Source organism: Epinephelus lanceolatus, chromosome 14 (assembly GCF_041903045.1).
Source record: "Epinephelus lanceolatus isolate andai-2023 chromosome 14, ASM4190304v1, whole genome shotgun sequence".
Classification (NCBI taxonomy): domain Eukaryota; kingdom Metazoa; phylum Chordata; class Actinopteri; order Perciformes; family Serranidae; genus Epinephelus; species Epinephelus lanceolatus.
In genome coordinates this window covers 23138269-23165544 of record NC_135747.1, presented here as the reverse complement: position 1 = coordinate 23165544, position 27276 = coordinate 23138269, and the positions used below count along the sequence as shown (strand labels likewise).

The 27276-nt window shown below is 39.7% G+C and overlaps 1 protein-coding gene across 2 annotated transcripts in view; it reads right to left on the bottom strand.

Moving 5' to 3' along the window:
* Nucleotides 1-2084: 2084 nt before the first annotated feature.
* Nucleotides 2085-27276, bottom strand: part of ubr3 (ubiquitin protein ligase E3 component n-recognin 3) — a 57939-nt gene continuing 32747 nt past the window's right edge. For both annotated transcript variants that reach the window (XM_033617261.2, XM_033617260.2), the window contains 10 exons: nucleotides 22454-22539; nucleotides 18123-18228; nucleotides 14852-14952; nucleotides 13390-13514; nucleotides 9185-9292; nucleotides 8813-8938; nucleotides 7975-8154; nucleotides 6737-6946; nucleotides 6429-6568; nucleotides 2085-5116 (listed from right to left, as the gene is read on the bottom strand). In XM_033617261.2, the coding sequence (XP_033473152.1) occupies nucleotides 4999-5116; nucleotides 6429-6568; nucleotides 6737-6946; nucleotides 7975-8154; nucleotides 8813-8938; nucleotides 9185-9292; nucleotides 13390-13514; nucleotides 14852-14952; nucleotides 18123-18228; nucleotides 22454-22539 (1300 nt within the window). In that variant the 3' untranslated portion in view covers nucleotides 2085-4998. The remainder of the gene's footprint in view (nucleotides 5117-6428; nucleotides 6569-6736; nucleotides 6947-7974; nucleotides 8155-8812; nucleotides 8939-9184; nucleotides 9293-13389; nucleotides 13515-14851; nucleotides 14953-18122; nucleotides 18229-22453; nucleotides 22540-27276) is intronic.

The following is a 27276-nucleotide window of genomic DNA, read 5'->3' as shown; positions in this document are numbered from 1 at the left end:
CAAAAAGTTCAAACTATCCCTTTCAGAACTTTTCAAGATCATTTTTAACCTTTCAACCAAATTTAAGACTGATTTTTGGACATCATTGTTTTTTTATTCAAACATAGCAGGTAAGTATAAAAGTAAGTCGTACAGTATAGTATTTGGTCCTGTGCAGGGGTAGGTGTTATGTAGGAATATGGTTATTAGAGTGAGGTAGGTTAATCTACATTTTACCAACTGGTAGGTGCAAGTTGGGTCAAGCCAGGTAATTTTTTACCAAAAAAGAGAAAAAACACCTAAACTTCTGAAGACTACCATAGGTGTTACTTTTAGAAATAGTTATATCTGCTATATTTCTACAGACAAAATGTGCTGCCAAGTAAAATGCTTTGACAAAAAAAAAATTAAAATATGGATACATTAAATTAGATAAATGTTTGTGGCAATTAGAAATTTCTCACAAATTCAAGACTATTAAATGACTTTTAGGGTCCGATATTTATAATATTTTAAGACTTTTTACAGACCTGCAGACACCCTGTTATAACTCTAAATAAAACTGGAAACTAACCCACTTAAAACTAGTGTACACTGATATTTCAGTGATCTTAGTGGTCACTGATCAGCTGCACTTTGAAATTATTTAGCAGCTTTTCACACAAGCTATAGTCTAGAATATAGCCACATTCAGAAAAGGTCACAGGATTTGTCTGTGGAGGTGATGATCTGATGAGCTCCAGTGAACTGAGACCCCTGGTGGACACAGTCTGGAGGTGAATGTCTGTATCCTCCCAGCCACATTTCCTCAGTGCAGCTCACATCAGTGGACTGAGACTGGAGAAAGGTCATTACAAGAAGTAATATGTGAGCTTTATGGAGCTGAGATGATAGCGGAGGCATGAAGTCCTCGTTTTCCTGTTGTGCCTTTTGCACTCATGTCAGTCAGGTTTCTTGGAAATTACCTCAACTACACCAGTTGGAAACAATTCTTAATGGTCATGTGTGGATACAAAATGACAGTAACATCTGATTTTTCTGACAGCTCAGGAAGATGAGGAAATAGTAAAGTTGCTCATCATGCTAAGATGCCAGAATAGTACTAAATAGGCTGTTCCTCTGTCACCTCTTTTTTGAGTATATCAGAGCAAAAGTTCTATTCACATTCTCAGCCAAACAGTGGTGTTAAGCACAATTTTTGGGTTGAAAAACACAAAACAAACTTTTCCATGGCATTTCAAGGACCCATAATAAAATTTCCATGACCATTCACAAAACGAGCAGTGGTCCGACTCAAACACAGTACTATTTAAAAGTAGTTGTGGGGCATAGCATAGGTATGGAAACTTTAAGATTCAGGACTCTACATGTTAAACCACACTGTGTTGTGACTCCTGCTGTTGTTCAGCAGTGTCTATGTGTGTTGAACTGGTTTGAGTGTGGGATTGGTTTGTAATTGGGCCTTTCTGGTGGCACACGCTAAAACAGAATTCACTGGTTTAACTTAGAAATTAAAGGTAACAATTTGCATGCAACTCTAAGGTTTGCTTGTTTCACATATTGTCATGTAGTGTGGGACCTACTGGTATGGTCTTGGTCTTGACTTGATCTTGATCCCTCAAAGTCTTGGTCTTGTCTCTGTCTTGATACACTCTGGTCTTGGTTTTGACTTGGTCTCAGTTTAGTTGGTCTTCACTACATCACTAAAGTTTTGATATTTGATCAGGGTGTCTACAGATACAACCAAGTTAAATTTAAGACTTTTTAAGGCCTTTTAAATATCACGTTAAAATCTCATCTCTGTCTTCGGTCTGTCCAATGATTGTTGGGTCTGTCAGCTGGAGAAATTTTCATGGTAATGTGACTGAAAAAATTTAAGACCCATCGAATCTGAATTTAAGACAATTTAATATTTTTGAAGGCCTTACATTTAAGAAAACTTAATTCAAGACTTTTTAAAGACCTGCAGACACCCTATTGATGAACGCAACTACAACACTGAGAGGAAACTGTGACAGAACAGATACAGTGCTTTCATACAGTGTACACAAGGTGTAGTGAAAATGAAGTGCTCAGAGGCACAAGAAAACAAAACAAGACACAAATCAGTGTGTTTATATTTTATTCACATATGTTACATTTTGCATTAAATGTCCAAGTCATACTTTCTGGTCAAACTCAGAAAGTTTGAGTCAGCACCTACAGTAATGTACTGTATTCTCTCTTCATTCATACAGGAGAACACACAAGAGCTTTCAGTTACAATTTACACCCATTACTCGTTGGCTATTTGGTTGCGGTCATTTACAAAGTGGGTACTGCAAAATAAAGAAGAGAGGAGAAACTCAGTAAACAGAAAAAGCAGCATGCATGAATTCAAGAGGAAGGTTTTTCAAGTGTTAACTTGTTCCTTTAAAGATTCCTCGATGCAGCACGACGTGGCCCAGCATTTCAAATCCAGATGTCAGGGATAATGTGCTGTTTATCGCTCAGAAAAAAAAAGTATCTCGCAGGCACGACTGGATAAATTTCCTCTCTTCCAGGAAAAAAAAAAAAAAAAAATGTTAATCAGAAAATGAAGTAGCTAAGACACTTAAATAATGGTGGCTTAAAGGATGTCATGCACAGTGTATAACGGATACTCAAGTCTGATAATCTTGTTAATGTTGGAATGCAACTATAAATCACGACTAGATGATGCATGAGTAAGGGATAGTCATCACAATAAATGCTCTGTACTGCAGTTAGGACTCGACAATCAAAAGCATAAAGGGAAAAACTTTTTTGACAGCACAGACAAATGTGGAGTATTGACATTTCTTCTCAAAAGCAACTTACATTTCATTGAGTTTCATATCTTGGGAAAACTTTGACAGAACCAATATAATCTTTCTGCTCTCACATGGTGTTCAGGTTTCAGAGTGCAGCAGGACACCATATCTGTGCAACGACACTTCCAGGGTTCCCACACATTTCTAAAAACATTTCTGTGATATTTTAACCCATTTCCTTGACTTTACTTTTGTAGTTTAAAATGTGTTGGTATGCACTTGCCAGGGATGTGCAGATGACCAAAACTGCATGAGCATTTTTACTCACTCATTAGATATTCCCACTGCCAACCAGCTCCATATGCAGATAGACCAGATCAGCACATATAAGTGCTGCAAATGTCAAGGGCACGCCCCTTTATAAAGGGATAGAAAACCAAAATTCCGCTAGATGTCAATGCATATGTTTTTCAAGTTTGCACTCTTTATTTTCTGGTTTAAAAATGTATATGGACATGTGGCCTAAACCTGTGTGTTGTGGTACCTTAATAAATGACAGTTGATCATTGTAATGTCCCTTCAGTCCTTCCCTGTCCAGCTGGGTCAGTGATCCAACACAGCAGGTCAGGATATTGCTTATCTGGACCTCTTTACATGAATAAAGGTACGCATCATGATACCTGGTGATTCAATCAAATGTACATATATTTGGTTAAATCGCTTAGTGTTGCCTGTTAGGAGCCAACATTTTCATACAAGCAGAGATGTAGCTTGAGGCGACGGTCTGATGTTCCCACTCAAGCCGACGTTAGCTATCAATCAGTAGTAACTTTCAATAGCATCATTTAGCCGTTTACCACACTGACAGTGAATTTCATTTATGTTATGAGCCTCAAATCTCAGTGAGAAAGCCTTAACCGGCTACACAACAGCTTTTCGGCAACCTGCTGTTTCTCTCCTATTGTCCAAAAAGGGGCGTGGCCTTAGCGATGATGCTTTGCCTTTCCGGTCTATGTGTATCACGTGATGCTACTGACCTTTTAATGGTCACACTAGATTTTACATTAGTAACACAAGGTGCATATTTTGAGTTCTTGTTTTAGGATATTTAACAACATATTTTAAACAACATACAGTCAAAACTTCTCAAAAACATTCTGTTAACCAGGCCTGGAAAACAGTTTTTGCATATTCATAACCTTTCCAGGAAGTTCATGACTGTGGGAACCCTGCATTTCCTTAAAAATGTATGGTACTTAAGATTCTGAATGTGTGACTTTAGTTTTTTGTGGAACGATGACGATGAATCTTGTAGCTTTAGTGGTGTCAAGAGTCGGCATTAGAGTTTCTTCTTCAGAACCAACCAGAAACAATAAGCGCTATGCAATGGGGCTGGACTACAAGATCTGTAGTGAGCATAATGAGATGACCGCATACCTCCTTAAACATTAAATTGAGTTTTGAGTCGACATTCCCAGCAATCTAGCATAAACTCGAAGCACAACCTTAGAAAAAAAAAATCTTCACAAAAGTTAAAATTACTTGAACAATGAGCAGCAGCATTTATTTAAATATCTAAAACGTATTTTAAACAGCAAAAAAAAAAACAAAAAGAAATTCCTGAGGATGGATTGCAACTAGACCCATAAAGAGAGCCTTTGCTTTTGTTTGCAAAAAAACTCTAGTGTGTTGATGGGTGGACTTGTCCTGCCTACCCTCACATGTCAGCAGAGAATGAGTGCACATTGCAATAACATCGCTACACTCATCAGGAGCTTGAAACTCATGCCAGCACAGCAGAGCACATTTTGATAAATAAAAGGGATATGAATTAACATCATAAATGGTGCAAAAAGTAATCAAACCTTGCAGGGACATTCAGCACTTGATATATATGTTTTTTTTTAAAACCCAAATAATTATGACAGGCTTCAGAAGCCCGTCCCACACCGATTGAATTTCTGGGCAAAGTTGTGCTTTTGACTTTGATCTGACCAAATTCTGTTTTTCCCTGTTGAAAACCACACAATAAATCACTTAAACACACACACGTGTTAATCTTTAGGCATGATTGTACACCAAACTTCACATAAACCAAGGCTGTGGCAGCAATACCCTCACCGGGATGTTTGTGTTTATCACGTTAAGAGTTCCCAAATATTTTGATCGAGGCAGACACATAAGCCAGAAGAAAAAAAAAACATCTTCTCCGTCACGGGTTGCTGTTTTCAGTGGACTTTGGAAGATCTTAGAGTCCATTATAGTGAGGCCCCCAACGCTTATTGATGTGATCAAAGGTGTGTGAAACCCACTGTTGCTCCAACACTCGATACCTCTCCTCACATAAGAAGAGAGGTTTGCCACGGCTGGAGAAAGGCCAGAGGGGAAAACAAGAGTGAGAGCTGTGTTTGTTTTCTCTGCAGCAACAACATATTTTTTAAAAAAAACCCTGTCCCAATTTCATAGATCCTAGTTCTTAGAAGGGTTTGAGTATGTTGTGTCTTGTGAAGCTTAAATACACTCAGAACATAGATTGAGTTATCATAATATCAGTGGAACATCTTTCATAGTATTTTTTGTTTGTGCTGTTGATTTACACTATTGTCCTAATATGCATTACACAAAAACTCGACGAGCTGTTCAGCAGATTTTGTAATTTTGTCTCTGTGAAGTTTAAACAACAGTGACGTTCCAAAGCTTCCTTTCTGAAGTCTGTCAGCACATATACCAGAGTCCTGCATGGGTCTGACTTTCAAGACCTGCCCCCAAACCTCACCATGTGCAACACTGCACGTTTCCACCACCTGCACATATGACCAATTATTTCCGTAACCTGACCTAACTTGTCGACACAAGATCTGCGACCTGAACCCAAACTGCAAATCATATAATAACCATGCGCCGTTCAAATAATTTGGCTAAGCAGCACATTTAAAGTCAACAAGTCAGTTCATACATGTGAAGCTAGGATTATTCCAGAAATACAGTTTAAATTAATATTTTTTGCTTATTCTTATCATATTGGGCAGCACATCTCAACAGTTAACGTGCGTGTTAGTGACGCACTTGATTGGCGTGTTCTTACATTAAAGCTGGTGTAAAAGACAGAGCCAACACACAAGGTTAGCAGTCAGAGGATTAAAATGTTAAAGCATCAAATTAGGTTATTATTATTATTCTCTTTTTTAAAAATCATCCAACACCTGCGATCAATGTCTCTCAATTCAATTCAGTGTATTTTTTTTTTTTAAGGTTATTTTTTTTGGCTTTTTGCCCTTAATGGACAGGACAGGGCGAAATGGGGAGAGGGAGAGTGGGGGGATGACATGCAGCAAGGGGGGTGCAGGCGCAATAAAATACATCCAACCTGCATGTTTTTTTGCCCAGTAACAGACCTGGAAATAAAATTGAGACAAAATACCACTTGCAAATCACCTATTTTGCTGGTCACCCATCGGGCACTAGCAAGTAACCAACCCAAAGCAGGACTCTGGCATACACTGCATCATTCTGCATTGGTTCAAATGGTTTAAGTAAACTGATTTCTTCTACACAACCTACAAAATAGTGTACTATGACAATCAGTACATACTGTATACAGTAAGTATGTATAATAGAAATAGGCCTTTATGACTTGTGTGTGTGTGTGTGTGTGTGTGTGTGTGTTACATGTTGTACCGTAAATCGCGGTCCTCCTCTCCGTGAGCATCAAGGTAAACAGAACCCCAGAGGCAGAAACGATGTCCACGGATGATGATGATGACTGAGGCATTTATCAGTAGAAAGATGCCTGTAGCTGCGCCACAATGTTGAGAGTGCTGCAAACAAACAAATAAAAAAAGAAATTACGATGAAAATAATATTCTGACACTGTCAAACTGCTATGTAAGTTCAGACTGCAGTTTGGTATAAAACGGGTAATTTTGCTGCAAATAAAAAAAGAAGACAATAATATGGCAATGCTGTTGAAGCACTGAGAAACTTACCAAAACACATTCACAGATACCCTGCTGTTTGCAGCACACGCCTTTGAGACAGACGAAGGCGCCACAAACAAGGCAGAGTGCGGGGTCTTTTGGCACCTTTTTGCAGGCAGTGCAGGCCTTCCTGTGATAGTACTGGAAGATGATATTGTAGTTGTCGGGTAGCTGGAGAAGGCGGGGGGCTGCCCACTGAGGCTCCTGGACAAGCAAGGTCTTCAGAGGAAGACAGAAATACGTTAAATGTACTGAAATCAGGCCATAAATTTACTGTGCGTAAGTGTCATTAACACACTTTGTCCTCAAACTCTCAGTAAAGAGACTGTGACTGTGACAAAGATAAAATTTCTAACGCAGAAAAATCAGACTGCAATGAATAAAATTAATTCACCAGGTCTCACGTTTCCTAGTTTTTATGACGTCCTTCAGCTCCAAGATATATTAATAAATACCCTTCTATGTTAAGCAATAGTATTAGCAACCTAAATTGACATGCAAGACACTCCATGTTTTTACCAAATGATGTACAACATCCAAGGTTACTGTGATACTGACTGACGAGGGCATAAGACACATGGCTAGTTATGCAGTCACTCTCCTCAGAGACCATAACAGCTATGAGCCTTGTCAACCAAGGTTGAAACTAATTTCAAAGTGTCAATAGCACTTGAGTTACATGAATCATTTACAGGACATCAAGTTCAGAATGCATGGTTTGAATATTTAATTGAACAGACTGCATTCAAACTATTTCTTTGAAACCCCAAAGCTAATTAAAGCTCAACTTTTAAATTCAAAATATGCTGTTTTTTTCTGAATGTAAACCCACGGGGAAGTGGCTTCAGTTTGTTAAAGAGGCAGAGCTACTCACACTGGATTCATGTTCATTTTCAGCTTTATAAAAATAAAAAACAGATGGGCAGACTAATTGCTTAATAAGAGTTACTGCAATATCTTTATATCTTTAAACGTATTTGATCGTCTTATCTACCTGTGATTTTAGTATATACTTGCTGCCATTGGTTTTAAATTTCAATAGGGTAACATAATGACCCTTTTCAAGAACAACAAAACACAAGTAAAAATATGTGAGCTGAATATTTCATTGCAGCAAAAGAACTGGTAATGATGAATAAAATCCAGTGAGTTTTCTGTATGAGCTTGAAGAGAAGATTCTGGATATGGAGCACTGTCACAATATAGATCTACGTATATCCTCTGGTCTGATATTGACACAGACATACCAATGATTGCTCAGCCTGCATCTGAGAGAGCCCTGTGACCTCAGCACACCACTGTGTCACCAAGTCAAAGGCGCTGGCTGCCCACGTCAGACATGAGGCACTGTGCACGATGTTGGAAGGCTGAGGGGCCGAGGGTAAGAGCCCCAAACACACAGCCAAGGACGGGAACTCCTCCTCCTCCTGAGAACACACAAACAAAGGGAAACAGCTGATGAGGTCACTCTCATTGCTTTCACGAACGCTATGTTCACCTTACTTTGCATTTTACTATCTAGACGGCTCATATTCATGTGTGAAGTGACCCATATCTGACATCAGAGTGAACGGGTCTCTGGCCTGAAATGCCTCACATGCAGCCAATAACATAACAGACATGTATGTAGGAACAACAGCAAATAAAGCCACACTTGTGAGGAATAAAAAAAAATGCCATAGCAGTGCAAGTGCTCATGTAACGAATGATTGAATGAACGCAACTCCTCCATGACCTCTAACAGGATAAGTGGTTATGGAAAATGAATGCATGCAGATTTCTGTGTCTAGACTACTCAGAAAACACTGGATCTGTGTCATGACAGAAAACCATTGGATCTGGACCACATCTGCTTGTAATGTGAACATAGTCTATGACTCTTGGGAACACAAAGAGTCTACAAATGTGCTGAAACACCTTATGGTTCCTGTATTGAGACATCAGTCATGCTGGTTTCATGTCATCATCATAAGAACTTCAATGGCAACGCAGGCATGATGAGCAGAAAGATCGACCATTCTTGCTGCGAGGATACAAAGGTCAAGTAGCTTCAGCAGGTAGAATGACATTTATGATAAAACATACCAGGCAGCCAGTTAGGTTGTCTCCGTAGAGGTGATGCTGCAGAAGGCAGGAGAGACGCAGGAAGGGCAGGCAGAACTGCTGAAGGCTGTACTCGATAGACTGTGGGGACCACACACCGGAGATCAGCTGGGGAGGGAAACAACAGTAACACTTGATCAATAACCAGCCAACAGCTTGCTGATAACACCGTGATGTATATCTCCCCTGGAGATTAGTGGAGATATTAGAGCACGGTCTCTCATGGTAATGGCCAATTCATTGTTTAAAAGAAGATGAAAAAGAGCAAAGCAAAGACAAGAGTGAGGGGAGAGAGAGCGCCATCCTGAAGGCAGTTATGTTGTGAAGTGCTAAACAGTCATTTTAGTGCCTCACCATTGATGTTTCTTCAGCGTTCACCTTGTAGACACTCTTATCCTTCGAGAGCTCGCTGATAACGTGACTGAGCAGCGCTTCAAAAGACATCTCAGCATTTGGAGCATTCTGTGGCAGAAAATCAAAATGTTGACAATGTGTAATCAAACATTAAAAAAAAAACAGATTTTTACTTTGATCTAACCTATAATCTCCTCTGACAGTCTCAGACAGATATTTGCTGCAATCTATTTATTCCCTGTATGAGCTGAATGGAGGGGAGAACTTTAAACCCAAGTACTTTTTAGCTGGCTGTGAAAAAGTCTTTCCATATTGATAAAGTCCCCCCCCCAAAGCTTATCTTCAGCTGTGTTTCCATAAACTTATTTTTATGCGCATTTTGAAATATAGCATTAGTAAAGCTGTATGGAGACGGCAAAATTCAGAAGAAGTTCCTCAATGTCACAAAAAGTTTTTACATTTGCTTGAGGGGGGTTTTGCTTTTTGAAGAAAGAGTTGATGCGATAAAAGGGATATGGAAACGCCTTTGCTTCTGACGTAGCGAACATTTACCTCACATGACAGATCAGATCCTCCTGTGCACTGGAACTGTAGCCGAGGTTTATAAATTTTGCCCATACTTTTCCAGATTATTTATAAAAACACAGGGACTCCATAGTCTGAACAGTATGAACTATGGTGGCAAAACACTTCAGTATTTTCCACATTAGCACATCACAGCCTAATCCCTTCTGCTTTCATCTTTCACAACAAAAGCCCAACCTTAAAGTTACTCAAAACACCTTGCTAAGAGGCAGCTCATCAATATGGCGTCCAGAATCATTGTATCAATTTGCTTCCGGACAGCATGAAGCATGGACAATACTAGCTGACATGAACAAACACTTAAAACTTAAAACCCAATTGAAATTAATTCCTGGAGACCTCTCTGTCATCACAGATGAGTAAGATGGCCAAATCAACTTGTTTTGTTTCTGGGTCGCAACTAGGAGTGGCCATTTTAGGTAACTTCCATATTTGAGTACTTGAATTAAAGCATTATAGAGTAATTGAATACTTGCATACAAAAAATTAATAATAAATCTAACATAAGAATATGAATGTAAACTGGATCAAAGTTAACATAAGAAAACTTTCGTTTGCTACTGTTACCATTACACAGATTAGACGCAGTGCTGACGGACAGTCTCCAAGCTGCTCCCCTTTTGGTCAGTCAAACATCTGCCAGGTTAGCGTGAGCTAACAGCAGCAGCGGCTAACATCCAACACCGAGCCGTTAAGCGGCCCCAACAAACTCACAGTCATCACCAAAACGGCTCTACTATGTCCCATTAATAATCATTTAGTAATGTTAGCCGTGTGATGTTAACAGTTAGCCCTGTCACTGCGTGTGTGCAGGTGAACTCGCAGTGACTGTTCCCCAGTGCAGAGCTCACACTCCCGCAGCAATAATCTCATGATAAACAGAGAGAGTGACAGCGGGGCAAGAAGGCACTGAGCAAAGCAATAACATTTAAAGCAGGCACACAGCTCTGCAATGAAATAATATTTTATCGGTCTATATTATCTATACTCTATACGATGAACAAATACTGACATGCCCATCCCTAGTTGCAGCCTCTACTTCTTCTACTCTGTTTATTACCATTTGTTTGTCCTCATTGTAGATTTGAAATCCATCTTAATGGCAACTTCTGGCCAAACAACAAAGCCTAATTTATTTGCAACAAACCAGTTGATGGAAACCATCTAAATTGCATTTCTTTTTTGCAGCAGACACGCGGCTCTATTTGTGTATTGACAGGAGGAGGAGGAGGAAGGAAAATTAGGTATTAAGATGAACTCCAACTGATAAAGCTATGACAAATATGGGTCTTCAGCAGTTAAAATTGGCTCCTCATCCTGGAAGGCATGTGTCACTCATCTATTCAGTTACTCTTTAATTAGTCACCCTTTTGACTGGTTCCACAGATGGAAACCTGCCATTTCTTGTAGAGAACATGTATGAGAACATGCAGGGATTCAGAAATTGATAAGACAATGAAATGATCCTTAACCAAGGACAAAAACACATAAAACAGAACAAAATGACTGCAGCATCATCAATGTATTGTCATGTATCAAGTATATGAATGTCACAATCAGAATATATGATGCAGATCAGACTGCTTCACTTGTGCATCTTCCTCGTCCTCCTCCTCCTCCTCCTGGGTATAAAATGTGCTGCACTGTAAAATATAATGACTTATGCAGAATAAGCAGAGGACAATAATTCTTTCCTTACAATATAACATCTGATAAGTGGTGGAGACATTACTGAATGTGTGTTCTGATAAAAATTCAACTGGTCTGGCTAGTATTTTATATTGAGGAAAGGCTGCATGCATTTATCAAGCTGAAGGTGGTAGAATATAAAACAGCACTCTTATCTCGTCTGCCGTCCTTTGTCATAGATTTATAGGGGAGGAATTTCAAGTCTATGGATTTCCTTCCTCTAGGCTCTGATCTTTGTTCCGGCTGCATCTTTTTTAACAACTTCAATTTAATTACGATGGCGTTCGACCAAATATGGATGCCGTCCTCATTGTGGATTTGAAATCCATCTTAATGGCAGCTTGTGAAATGCCTGCACTACTGTTCATGACAGTGTAGGAGGAAGATACTAATCCAGACCTCCATTATGGATGGAAACACCCTAAAGGGGAGGGTTTCAGCTATTTGTCTTTTGACATTCAAGCCAGCTACTCACTAATACAGATTTAATAGACTGAAGACAGATAGCCAATTAATGCAACACACTTTTCCAGATAATGAAGATCGACTGTGGAAATCACGTAAATTAAACTGAAAGGTGCTCAATTCATCTCAATACTCACTCATACACAATGATTTACTGTTGTTGCAGCCTGATTCTAGGGAACAATGAGAGGATACAACTGGTTCAACAAGCAGAGGATACAAGTAGACTCTTAACACCCTTTGAAAATGTTCCCCAGCTGGGTTAAACTGCACTGAGAGCAGATATACAGTGAGGGCTCTCCTTACACGACTACTTCAGCAGTACTTAGAGGTTTTATGCGGTTGTAAATGCTGGGCCATTGTCTTTACAGTATGACCTTCTTTTTAGACCAATGTTTTTATTAAGTTTAACCAAAGGTATTGCAAGACTAGCCCCTTTGCCTGTTCAAGACGGGAGTGTTGTGCTGTTATTCCAGCTCGCCATTTTGTATATATAGAATAATCACAGAAAAGGGGCACAGAGCCTTTAAGCCTGCAGATGAGGTAGTAACAAAAGCCAAATTGACGTTGGTGTAAAAAGTGTGAGCCAGCAGGACGGAATGGGTGTAACATAATGTGTTATGTGTGCGATCCACCACCAGAAGATTTAAAAAGTAGCTAGCAGCAGTTAGCAGCTAACACACACAGAAAAAGAACAGCAGCCAAAAATGCCTACAAATTGGGGAGCCAATGAGGTCTGGGAGCTTCTTACCGTCTGAGCAGGGGATGAGATCATCCTGTTATTGCCATGTTATGCCATTGTTATTGTTTAGAAGCACTGCCCGACCATAGACTGTAAACATAATGGACACAGCCACCGTGACATCAGAGTTTGGTATTTCGGTAGTGGCCATCTTGGTTTTTTGAAGCCAGGAGTGACCATATTTGGACAAGAAGGTGGAGCGACGTGTCAAGGTAACATGTCACTCAAGCAGCCCCACCCTTAAATATGCGTAACTTAAAAAAAAAAGAAAGCACCCCCTGTACAATTGAGCATTTTAACATAGGCGTCTACAGGAGCCAGCCTCAAGAAGGCTATTCAAGGAACTGCAGTTTTTGGCACTTCCGCATGGGCTTCATTTGTCAGCCTCGGAGGTTACCACTTGTGCCTGACCTGGATGTTGTATGTCACAGTAGATGCCACCACTATTGTGTTAGAAGTCCTGCCTCCTTGTCTGCATGCTATCTAAAAATCACACACTTGGGCTGCATTATGCTGGTGCTGTTTGGTTCTATGTAAGAAAGCAAAGCCAGCATAATGCAGGGTCTTTGTTTGCAGCAATATTGTGGGATCTCTATGTAAAAAGGGCTACAGTGAAAGAAATAATAGGGAAAAAACCTGCTGTATGCATGCCACTGGACAATAAGGGAAGTTTGCACCAACATGTCATAATGAATCAGACTAATTAAAGTGATTTCACTTGTACCTTCTTGAGTGCTCCAGATGTGCTCCAGGCTTGCCTTTCTTCTGGGCTGAACTTCGTTGAGAGAGCCGCCAGAGCCTGAGTGAACTGCAGGTTGTACAGCATCTTCACCACACAGGTAAAGTGCTCTACACAAAGGAGAGAAGGTGACACTGATTATACATAAACCAAGCCAACTGGCAACACAACCAGAAGTGTAGAAGCACAATTTAAACGGATAAATTATTCAAGACTGAGCTCATAATATTACTTCAAAATGTGATCAATATGTGAATTAAAAAAGATCTTCTAGCATAAAAAGCCAGTTTCCAGAGAGCTGGCAGCTATTTATGGGGGCATTGTAGTTGGTTTTGCAGTTCTGCATAAAGAGCCTGACTGAGCAGTGTGCAGGATAATTAGCAGAGCGATTCAGGTGGAAAATCTTGCCTGAAGGATATTTTGAGTTTGGTTAAAAAAGAACAACAAAGAGTGCCGTTTGTTTTCTTTTTCAGCAAAAAGGCTGCTGACGGCTCAGCGTCCTGGTCACTGTGACAAGTGTCTGTACACACAATTAAAAAGGAGAACTAAAAAAGGAGACCGTCCCTTTATAGCAATCAAATGCAAAGTACTCCTCGGGGACTGATCATGCCTCAACTGTTCTATTTCTCTTTAAAAAAAGACTAACAATAATGCTATGATACACCATGACCTTGAGAAGTATCTGACAAACAAACAATCCTTAATAAATTCTAAACCATGAATGCAATAAGTGGCGCTGAGAATCACCATACGATTCAATCTGATTACAATTCAGAGGAGTTACGTTTCAATATTTAACTGATTCAACTGTAACGTACAGCCCGGTCTTATAAAATTGTAACAGGCGATCATAATGTCAAGAATCGGGTTTTAAATTTCTTATTGATCTTTGTGCATCCACACATAACCTTTCAACAGAGAATCATGATGCATCCAAGAATAGATCTTTCTCCCCACCTCCAGCACTATAGTATATCTAACTATGATGTTAACTATTCCAATCACAAGCTACACTTTACAATGAATCCACTTTTCCCAGGTTCCAAGAGTCCTAATTGTCCCTGTCAGCGGCCAACCTAATTCAGTCATCAATGAAATGACCTGCCTACTGCGACACTTCTCCTATTAAACATGACTGCAGTCTGTTGGGCCAGGTCTTTAGGTGGCCCTCCGCCTTCTCTAGTGAAGGGCTAAGATGGAGGAGATGCCGCAACAAGCCACAGATGAAGGACACGTGAAGGAGGCGCAGCCCTCCCATCACCGGGGTCGGGTCTCTCTGATCCTCTCGGCCAAATAACGGCAACAGGAGCATAGATAAGAGATGTGAAATGCTTCTTTCCTGCACTCAGCCCTGATTACTACCGATAATGGGGCTGTCCTTGTGGAGCAGCCACAGAGATGCTCACTACTCTGTTGTAGTGTCATGATGCAGAAGGAAGAACTGTACCTTTTCGCAGAGGCTGTGGCATTGTTAGCACAAAGATAATCAGGAGGGATGGGACATCTCGAAACAGCATGGGGACCTCAGGCCTCTCTTCATCAAAGCCACTGCAAAACAGGCAGATGATGATCTTTTTCATGAACTCATTACTGGTTACTTCTGTCTTGATCACAGCAGACAAACGCAGCCTGTTGCCCTGTTTTTTCCGGGTTATGATCTAACACCCGTTACTGCGGGGCAATGAATAAGTTGAATCACTCAATCTGTGTTATGCTGCATTTACATGGTTTCAGGCAATCAGCAGACAAGCAATACCTTCTGGATGTCACAGGAAAAACAAACAGATGAAATGGCAGGGCAACATAACTCAACATGCATGATAATATTTAAAAAAAATTTAATAAAATATAACAAGTAAAATAATTTTGTGTCTTATTTTTTTAACATGCGTTGCATGATTTGAAGGTCTGTCATGGCTACAATAAAGAGGCCTATCAGAACACATCCAGACTATCCTGCTTTATTGTACCACTACTTATTTTTATCATGGTAATAATGGGTACAATCGTAGATCAAATATGGCAGTAGTCTTGTGGCACACTGTCCACAGCAACACTAAAATAATATAGCTATGTGTGGATTAATAAAGCCAAACTCGGACTACAGGAGTGTTAAGATCTTAACTGATTTTGAAATCAGATTGCATCACACACATATGGAGAAAGTTCAGATATTCTTCTCTCTAATTTCAAACATGTACAAACAACATGATTTTTTAATTAATGGAGCATCACACCTTACAGGGTACTATTAACATTATGGTGCCAGAGGGAGCATGAATGCACCACCTTACGTGTTGTCACAGGGAAGCAGATGTAACCAAAACAGAGACTGACGTGGTGCTTAACGAGACTGGATCAGAACATGGTTAGGGAGAAGCAGATTGTAGGGATGCAACGATCAACTCTACATAGCCTTGTTGACTGTCATGAGCCTATTGACAAATAAAATGACATTCACCAATGGTAGTGGCCGATGTTTTTCTATTATGTCACTTAAATTGAAATTAATAAGCAGGGATTAAATATAACCGCATCGCGTCAACCCAGTCTTTTAGATTTTCAATCCTAAATCCTGCATCAAGCGTGTTTGAAATTATCGGGGTGCCTACGAACAGTTCAGGAGGTTCAAAAGGTTCAAGACCCATCTCTCACATCACCAGATAATCTGGGCCCAACGGTGGTAATGACAAAGGTCCCAGTCCAGATTTCTCCTTTGACTTTTGGGAGGTGTGAATCAGGCATAAATAATCTGAGTTTAGTTTAAGAGAACTGAAGAAGATACCTAAATTTAAACCAAAACCTACTTTCTTTGGTAACTTATTACTTTTATATACAGTAATTGCATATATAATATATATACACAATAATTTTAATAGAAGTAACTAGTACCTGTAACTAATTACTAGTTTTCAGTAACTTCATCAACTAAAACAGATAAGGTCATGCAAACCGTGAAATACAGGTACTCTTTTCAATAGATATTAGCGGTGCACATGGTAAATATTGGCTGTGTACTTTTACGGGATGTCTACAGGCATGATACACCTAAAGGTCTTACAAAGCATTCAATTTAAGTCCAAGATAATTTTTTAACCAAATTTAGGACTGATTTTCCTTTTCAAGCACCACGGGTAATCTGGCCAATAATGATAATTCAAACATCAGAAATGTAGACTTTCCTGCATTATTAAATTGCATTTAAGAAATTTTAAGACTGTTTAAGGACCTGCAGACACCCTGTTTTAACATAAGCCCCTTTTAGATATGCACCTCATCACTTTAACGTGATAGGTAATTTTACAAGTAGGTCAACTTTGTTTGTCTATCTCTCAGATATCCTGTGAGGATTGTCTCTGTCATCCAGTGTCCTATCGTGTGAATAAAGCCCTAAGGATCATTTATGTCTGAATGCTAAAAAGCTTCACAGCATCACTTTAACAGCTTGATGAGGGAAGCAATGTTTCGTACCTCATGTCTAAAAAAGGACTTTAAAAAAGGTATGAGAGCAAAGGTCTTGCTGTGTATATTGTTTTAAATTTGCTTAAACAAATATATGGCATGAAAAGGCCTATTCCTTGTGTTCCCCGACCAACTTCCTTAATGTAGTCCTGGTTACATATTCGCACTATGTGCCATCTCCATTTAAATGTCTTCTTATTCTGTTGACAATTCAGTGAGGTTCCAATCTCCACTCTACTCTTGAAAGGCCTCGGGGGGTTTTGAATGAGAGGAACTGCACTAAAAGAATAATACCTTCCATTACCAAAGCACTCACCAGTTAATTCCACTGTGCATCGGAGGAAGTCCTTAGAGGACGAAGCTTTTAACCCTGCTAAGACCACTGCAGACGAACAACATATGCACGCTGTAAAATCTTCATACATTCTCTTTTTATGAGGCAAGAGCTAAGTTTTGCATCTTTGCAGACACATCTCTCTTTGTCCTGTTTAACTAGGCTAGATCAGGTTGACTGCCTAAGGGTGTCAATGACAGTGCTCCCTTCGAAACCCTAGCAAGGTATTTTTAAACACCAAATGGCTCCCGTGGGAATACAGTATGGCTGTGAGCACTTTAATAGTAACAGGTGTAGAAGCTGTCCGACAACACTAACAGGGAGGAAAGGTTGTTCAAGCTCATCTTGTATTGTTAAGTGCTACCAGTGGCTCTTTTAACTTTACTTTTTTTTTTTTTCACTCCATCAAACCTGACAACGAAACACATTTGTAAATAAAATAACATGTTATGCCGTACAGTCGTGTTGCAAGACAGTAAAGGAAAGTGTGTGTGGTAGAAACTATGTCCTTTGTATTTTGATAAATATGGGTTTCTGTTGAAGCTAGGTGGACAGCTGGGAGCTGGGTTCCCGTGCCGTTATGGTGTTGGTGCAGTTGTTCTCAGTACAGTGAATTTGACAGGGCCGTTTTGCTCTCTGCAGAGTGCCCGGTAATTTGCCAGATGCAGCAATTATTGGTATCTATGGAAACCACGCATGGTCCCTTTTCTGTTTTTAGCTCCTCTTTGTGTGGAGGAAGAGCTGTTGGGGGCAGGAGGAAATGGGGGTGTTTAGAGAGAGGACAAAGTGGCCCTTTGATTGCGTGTTTATGTGAAGAAAAAAATAAAGCAGGGGAGAGTAAAGACTGGGGGGTATGACGAATGTGTGAACAGATTTATAGATTTACAGTTAGCAGAGGTACTTTAGAGAAAAAGTCACTCACTCTGCCTCTCGGCTTTGTGTAATCTGAGTCAGCTTAGTCCAGGGGTTGTAGGCTGAATCAATGCTGTACAGACGCATGTGCATGGCCAGCACATGGAACAGCTGATCTGAAAGGGAAGGAAAAAAACACATCATTGTTATGTTCCAACAAGGACAGACAGGAACAAAACCAGCAAGTGTCTGTTTATCTCAGTGTCCATTGTCACACCCTACCAGCTACCAATGTAGATCAAATGATGAAAGCACTTGACTTTAAGTGACTGCAGGCGAATGGTTTGGCTCAGATAAAACCAGGCCAGGCCAGATGGATACATAGTAGTGCTTGATAGCCCTGAGCAACTCTTTGGTCAGGTCACACCTGTTCGGTTGTGAAACTAATAGAACATGAGGAGGGACCCCCTGCGCACACAATCTCTCGTGTACACACCAGCTTTTAATAGCAGGACAATTCACAGCTGCGAGTGTCTTTGTTCAGAACAAACCTGTTACAAGTAGGGCTACTTCTAAAGATTATTTTCATCGTTGTTTAATCTGTCAGTCATTTTCTCTCTTATCAATTATTTGTTTGGCCTATAAAATGTCAGAAAATGACCAAAATAATGCTCTAAAATTTGTGGTTTTATCCACAAACCAAAGATATTCAGTTTACTGTCATAGACAAGTAAAGAAACCAGAAAATATTCAGAATTTTTACTTTTTTTCTTTTGAAAAATTACTCAAAACAATTCACTGATTTTAAAATGAATTGGCTATTAATTTAAAGTTGACGACTTATCAATTAATTGTTACAGAAAGCCTCAACATGGGCAAAAGGCAGGAATTAATTTTAGATGTTACGTAGTAGATTCCAAAGTAGAGAAATGTCCTTGTATTTTTTGTTAGTCTGGAAATAAATTATACATGTTCCAATTATAAACTCAATTCAGGTCTTTAAAAGCCAGAAATTAAAACTGCATAAGAGTAATAGATTTAAGTCAGATATTATAAAGCAGCGCCACTAAATCAATCAGTTCCATTTAGTTCCATCTTCAGGTAAACTCTACAACCTTCTGTATTACCTAAACCTTTTTTCAATGAGCAACACTAATTCTATTTGATTTTGTTTTACAGGGAATTACGATGCTGTAACGCAGCCAAGTGCTTCAAATAATCAGCTCTGCAATTTGACTTGTGTGAGCTGTCAATAGTTGGAGCAACACTGCCCTCCACAGGTGAACAGAGGCAAAGCATGAAGAAAAGCAAAGTGTCATTTCTTGGCTGTATCCCATTTGTCCTCACTGCAGCTTGTTTCCTCTGTTCCTTCACTACCACTCACCTCTAACCAGGAATTAACCTAGAAAAGGGGAGGAAGAAATATTAAAGAGAAGTAGAGGAGAGGTGAATAAAATCAGGGCTGTCGTTTCCAGCTATTGTCATTAAATTACAAAATGTATACAGATGGAAAAGGCTTATTACGAGCTTCAGGTCCAATATCCGATCACAGCTGTTTGCCATGCCAGTTTAAAGTAAAATAGCCTTTTTCATTCATTTCATTGAGAGGTCACTTAGAGGAGATTCCTTGTGGAAAAGAATTTCCCCTTGGGGACAATAAAACCTAAGCTAACCTAAAGAGACTGGTGTCATGGCATGTTAAAATATGTTTGCTCTGGGGCTGCACCAATGTTATGGTTTTACATTTAAAGCTTATATTGAGGTTTTTGAATGTCATTTTAAATGTCTGTTGTCATATGTTACGACATCATCACCCTAAAATAAAGAAAACAAAAAATCCTTGAAAAAAAATCTGCTATTTGAATTAATTATTTGATTCAATGAAGTCGTTTTTTACTTAATGAATAAATGTAATGTATGTTGCTGTTAGATTGCTGCTAGACTGTCCTGTTAATTACAGGTGTGTGCCTCCCTTTGGATGCAGCAAGAGGAAGCGCAAACAGTTTCGCTGAATGCGGTGAAAATGGTTTTGAAGGGCTAAACGCTAACAAATATGGACTGAAGCAGAACATTTTGTTAGATAAAAACATCTGTTTTCAATTAATTTTGACTTTTGGACTTAAAAACACTTACAGCAAATGTTTGGATCACACGAGTTGAAAACAATCCAACGCAGCCACCAATGGAATCTAATTTTACAAACCGTACAATACTAATAATATTAACGTAGCCTGATCTTTATCTGCAACTGTGCTGAAATACCCAGTTTAAACAAAATAAATAGACATTAGAGATATTCCAATACCCTTTTTCCTTTGCAATACTGATTCCAATATCTGAACTTGCATATCAGCTGATACAGATTACTGATCTGCTACCACTGCATTAAAAAAAACATAAAAGTAAAAAATAAACATGGATCTAAAACAGTAAGCCTAGTTGCCAGTGCCACTGTTTTAGAGTAGCAAAGAAGAATTCATTTCTGGAAAAACTGCTGTTTTATCAGGGTGTTAAGCTACTCAAGAGTTAAATATTAAATAACCTGTATCGGATCAGTGCATAAGACTTGTGTACTTGTTGACACACGATCCAGCATTTTAGACAGTATCAGAGGCATTTCCAATATTGGTATCAGTAACAGAGCAACTTTAATAGATATGGGAAAAAAATAAAAAAGCTGCACAGCATTCAAAAGTTGATGTTTTGACTGATGGTTCGAAGCTTCAAACTATTCAATACAGCCCTCGTCAGCAGCTCTGTCACTAGGGCTGTGTTATTCTGCAAGTTACACTACTGAGAGAACTTTAAGACACTGGGGCACAAAGGAAAAGAGGAAGCATTTGTAAAGTAATGGGAGTAATGTCTTCAGTGTCAGAGAGGTTCAAAAGTCCTTAACTATGGGTATAAATCCAACAGTCATTCATTTATTTATGCTAACCTTTCCAACTGTAACCTGACAAAATGTCTTCTATGAAAAAGGTCTGTCCTCCTGATAATGTTGTAAGAACTTTCATACCATCACTACACACGTTTTCACAGAATACAACAATAAAAGTGCTTTTGTGTGTTCAATTTGGTGAGATATTTGACAATTGTCCTCTCAGGGTGTATGACCACACAGCAGTTTACATGTACAATCACATTAGCCTCACAAAAAATGAGGGGGCTTCAGTAACACAAATGCCGCCATCAACACTCACCAAGTTCTGCAAGTCTGCACAACTGAGGTCAACATCATTAACATGCCTTTTAACTCCCTGCACCGTAGCAGCCACACTGTCCCCAAGATTAATTCAAATATTTGCAGTTAAGTAAACCAAGAACAAGCTATTTGGAGGCCGACTCTCTAGAGTTGATTTAGCCCATTTCTAGGGAATTGCAGGCAGCTTGCCTCTGTGGTCCATCCTATCCTCATCAGCTGAACAGAAGCAGTGCCTACTGGGAAACAGGCTTAGGAACTCCGTGAGCTCTCAGTTAGCACACGTCTGCCGTTTTCCTTCAAATCCATTTCCCTAAGAAGAAGGAACACTAATGTACTGCAACTGAGTAAATTTGGCCGTCAGCATGGCTACGTGGTTAATGTAGCTCAAAAATGGCAAACCTCCAGTGTGAAATCTCTTTTCAGCCACTCAAGGATGACAGGCCATTTCACTGCAGCAGCACCAACTTTGACAGAATAATTAAACAAACAGAAAATGGGGCAGAGTGTGTACACAAAAACTTAACTCTGACACCTTCACACACACTTTCTATTGCAATACCTTCATCCACAAATATTTAATATGATTTTAATCAGTTATCAATACAATGAATACTGCTGGTAGTCGATGTTCATCTTTGTCTTTGAGGACCTAATATCACAGGTTTCATTGTGCCCCCGATGCATGCCCTTGTAAGCTGTGACACAATCAACTAAAACAGCACTTGACCCATTTGTCTGCTTCATTTACCCTGACTGCTCCCAACAGCCCACCTGGGACAACATCTATCCTTGCCTGCCATTGCTAATCGACCCTTTGTATTTTTCTTCTTCCTTTAATGGTTCAGCAGTAACATGGAGGAAAGGGTCTGATCTCAAGTCAGACAGTTTATTACACAGAGGCTCATGGGAAATGATGAACAGTCACCTGCAATAACACATGTCACTATAACTGTCAAGCTAAACAGCAAAATACATCTGACATAGCACCACATTAAACTACTACTATTTGAAATGCAGTAAAAAAAGACAAACAAACCTGCACGTCACTGAAAACCAAAAGACCAAGCTCAGTTAAACAGTCAAAATAAAATAAATTAAAGAGACCATGCGTATTAGCAAAGTTAAAAGATTTAGTGGTTAGTGGTAGAAATTGTACTGTAAGATATAAAGGATAAAGAGGTCTAAGAATAACTACTCACTGAGACATGATCGTTTGGCAGCTGCACTGGCCCCTCCAGAACACAGGTTTCCTCCCCGGTGCACGAGCTCCAACTCCAAGTTAGTCCTGAGGAGACAGAGCCATGACAGTCATTAGATCGCAGGTACACATATGAAAACAATTCATCAAGTGCATACGTAAAACACACACCAACACATACCAACACAATTGTCAAGCATTATGCTTTTAAAGTACACAAGTACACTTAGCCTAAAAGTGATCATTTGCCTATCAGGCAGGCTGTCAAAAAGATTCTCACATGCTTTCAAGACTTTTATTCATATAGGGCATTTTTTTTAATAATCAGTTAAGGCAGGATTCAAACACTCAAACACCCTACCAAATGACCGTTGAGAACCCATGTTCACCCTAGACATGAACCACACACACGCAAGAGAACAGATATTAAAATGTGTTGGCCATTTCTGACAGCAGAGGAACAAAGTTAACCGGAGAGTTTTTATGCGGTTTCTTTTGACTGAGCTAAATATCCTAAATTGCCTTCACCTGTTAACTTTGTTCAGGTGATGCTGGCCTTACACCAAATGAACTTTCAAATAATGTCACTGTCGCAGACAAATTTCTATTGTCAGAATAAAAGCATGTGCGTTTTACCTCAGTTAGTGCACACTCTCGATCGTTCCATCATGAAACTCAGTCCGAGCTGTTTCATGTCGGTCTTTTTCTCATGTTGAGGTTTCGACAAAATCAAACATTTTCAATGTTAATCGTAAGTTTTTAGTCCTTGTTCTTAAATAAGCGTAACTTAACCCTTCATAAAATGTAAATAGGCGAGTTATATAAAAATTCACTCCCTGTACATTTGTCATAAATGTTGAAATTGGCTACAGAGACCAAAACCTGTTTTTTGTACCAGGCTATAAACATGATTATTTCTGCTTTAAATTCAAGCTTCTGGAGCCAGCCTCAAGTGGCCATTCGAGGAAGTTTTTGGCACTTCAACATTGCCTTCATTTTTCAGCTTCAGATGTTGCTTGGCAACAATGTTATTGAGTAAATGAGTCTTGGTTCTCTTTGTGGAGCTATGCGGTGAACAACAGTCTGTGCTTAATTCAGCCTGTATCTGATCCACCAAACGGCACTTACTTTAGTGAGTAATCTTAAGTCTTTGAATGGGTTGCCTCTCATTCCCACTGTCTCCTCCCACTACAATAGCAGAACTAAAAATGGAGGCTAGTAGCGGGTTGAGGTGACAAAATCCAAACTATAAAGTTTGTACGCAAATACAGTTGATCTTTATAAATTATATTGATGCCGAATTAGAAGAATGCTGTATGACACCTTTTATCTAGTGTTTCTAAAGTTAGGTGTTTTTGTGAACATTCAATGAATGAAGTTTATATCTTATATTTCTTTAAGGGAATTTGCTATAATATTTTGCCAGAAGGGAAAAAAATCTCAAGGAATCTAGTAGTAGTTTTGCAAATAATGACCCTGCAGGATCTCCAGTCTTTTAGTGTGTGACTTAAAACCTTTGTCTTTTCAAAGTCTTGTCAAAGTCTTTTAGTGCATGGTAGGCATGAGTCATACTAAATGTCCTGCTCAGCCTATAGATAGTTGGCTAGTGACAGCATCATGGCCTCCACTTGTGTCGGTCCCATCACTGCTCATCAAATTATTCCATTATCATTTCAGTTCCAATTTGCTGTTCTCCACTCTATTTTCACAGTACTGGTTTGATGACCAAACACAGATGAATTTTTTTGGAACAATATTGGTTTAGTGTGCCACCATTAGCCGAAATGTGTGTCTATGTATGAAAGTTATAACTGAGGCGTATATTACAGAGCACACAAGTTTGATAACTATTTCTAATACATGTTTATTTATTCATCTAAAGTTACACTGTTGTTGCAAAACATCTCCATAATTGAGCAGGCAAGTAAAAAGTTCTGTGTCATGTATTACAGGTTACATGGGCTGAGTCACTGTCACAAAAATGATGCATCTTGGGTGCAGCGTTTCTTTAAAAACAGCCATTAAAGCCGATTGTGTGCATGCGTGAGAGAGGCGATGGAGGTATTGGTATAAATGGCTGAGTAGCATCATATTCAGCTTCTGGTTACGTAGCCTGCCTCTTTTACCAGTTTGATTAAGAAGATGAAAGATGCTGCCTAGTCAAGCCATTTGCCATTTAATGCACCTGTTTTGCAGCAGCAATTCCATATCAAGTAAATGACAGCTTTCCAAGACTGATTTTACACAAGCTGGACCATTAGCATAAAAGCTGTTCAACCACAGTTCATGCATAATCCCCAATGTGCATTTCCCATGCATATCCAAACACATTTCACTCCTGAATTTTAATTCCCCAATACCAAAACAGTGAAAAAATAAACTAAAAGCTCTAACAAAGTATATAGATGGTGAAAACAGATAGGTATTACTAAAATAAGACTGATCTGGGCCTGTTTTCATCTCGCCACTGGCCATTTCTTTCTATGGGCCAGGGAGGTGGGGGCAAATCCTTGGGTTTCCTGGGAGAAAAAAGCAATTTCACATAGATAATGCAGCCATGGTGAAGCTCCATCTGGCTTTTGCTGATAAGAGTGCCCCTGTGACAAAGGAATTTTCCACTCCTCAGGCAATTTGCGCTGTTCATTGAACTTCAGAGAGCCAACAGGCACCCAGACACACTCAGGGGATCTTTCTGTTCAGGGTGGAGGGCTGAGGGAAACAGCGCTGGGTGGGCAAAAGGTCTAGATGGTTACACTCCAGGAAGGACGGAGCTCTTGGAATGGGAGTAGTGAGAAGTTGGGACCCCAAGGTGAACTGAAAGCCAGTCATTTCTCTGACCTGGGACCAGCTTGTTGAGAAGACACAAATACCTGAGAGAGGACTGTAATTGTTTTTTCAAGATAATGTTCTGAGGGTGGAGGGAGGGTGACAAGCCTAAATCGAAATGTGACATTGCAGGGCTACATCCATATTGTGTTTTCGTTTTAAAACAATCGCCATACATACAGGCATTTTAACACCATTTCAGAAATAATCTCCATCCATACTAATAAGTCTGAATATCCAACAACCATTCATGTACAACAGGCATGCGCATGCCGGTGTTAACAGGAAGCACTAACTAACTGGTTGCTTAGTTACCATGGCTGTGTTACACTACAGAAGAAAAACAGCAATGGCAGAAAGTAAGACCAAAGGACGATAAGATGGAACTGTTACTGTAATAAGTAGAACATGACTAAACAGCGATTAAGGCAATGGAAAACATAGACTGGGGGTCGTTGCAAGGCAAATATAGCAACCCATTAGAGCAGTAGTGGGAGCGCTACCCATCACCATGGCAATGGGAACAGAGTGCTCACACAGGAAGGATGAAATCACCTGGCTATAATGTTTTGGCTTGTACGGAGCCCCTTTAGGTTCTGAAAGGTGATTTTTTTTTTTAAACTTTGTGCACGCAAGCTAATTTGTAGGAACAACTTATCTTGTATGCACAAGATATTTAAGTTATTAATAAATAACCGGTTCCCACAAGATAATTAACTTGTTTCCACAAGAAAATTACTGATAATAACTAAGGTGACATTTTTTTAACCTTGTGCACATAAGACTTTTTGGTGCTCTGTAGGCTTGACGTAATTTGGAAAAGAACATGGGTGTCTGCTAGGGGTGAGGAAATTTATACATTCTTAAATGCATCGCGATGTGGACCTGGATGATTCAGCATCCATTCTCAAATGTCAATGATAGATTATCTATATATCTATTAATAATGTGATGTTGATAGAACAAAAGAGGCAGAACTCAACCACGAGGGTAGTGCAGCACATGGACAGTCCACAGCACGGACATGCTGGATTTAGCTTGTAATTCATCTTTACAAAAGGCAGTGGTTACAAGTTTCTTCTAGTTTAATTTCTAAATAATTACATTTGCGAGGGGGAGCGTGACGCATATTTTGAATATTTTGCCAAACTCGATCACACGCGATCGAACACACACCGCAGTATTAAACAACTTAAAACAACTCTGTGGTGAAGAAGATAACTATGATCAGTCTGTGTCACCTCAAAAACCCTGTGCCCAGACTAGACTCACAAGTCAGTCTTTAGACGCTTTGCTTAACTAAAGACTGATGTCTTTCTCCCTGATTTTGTGTTTAGATGGGCGGATACAATTTCAGAGTTTAAAAAAACTCCCTACGTTGCAGAACCAATAGTAAATCCGCAGGGCGGTCCTTCAGTGGCTCGCTGAACTCTTGTGCTCGTAAACATAGTCCGACTAGAAACACATGTAGCGGTACAACATGGCTCAAGTCACTGTAAGTCCTTCATTTCCACAATCTTGTGGACTGATAAAACGGAGTTAAATCTCTCGGCATCCATTTTCAAGCTCTCTGTGTGTTTGTGTCCTTGCAGACGAGAAAAGGGGGAGCGCACATTTCCGGGAGGGCGTGTCCTTTTCAAAACTGCAAGAGGCGTTGCTTTGTTGCTGGCTGTTTTCGCCGGTGTGTTAAACACACTTTAGAAAGGAGTGTCCCCAGACTATCAGAAGGCGGAGATCTCTGATTGTCTGGTGGCGAGACTATGCCCAGACTGGTCAGCATCTTGGTTTTTCTCTGAGCTAATATGCAGCAGAGAGGCTGCTCTCCACTGCTGGAGACATAATGTTAACAACACAGCGGTGCACTCTGCCTCCCCCTAATTTTTTTATTCTCATAGAGGCAGAAGACTGTATGGTGCTGTCAAATCAATTAATTAATGTAGTTAATAAGGATAGACCGATACATCGGCCGGCCGATATATCGGGCCGATATTTGAGTTT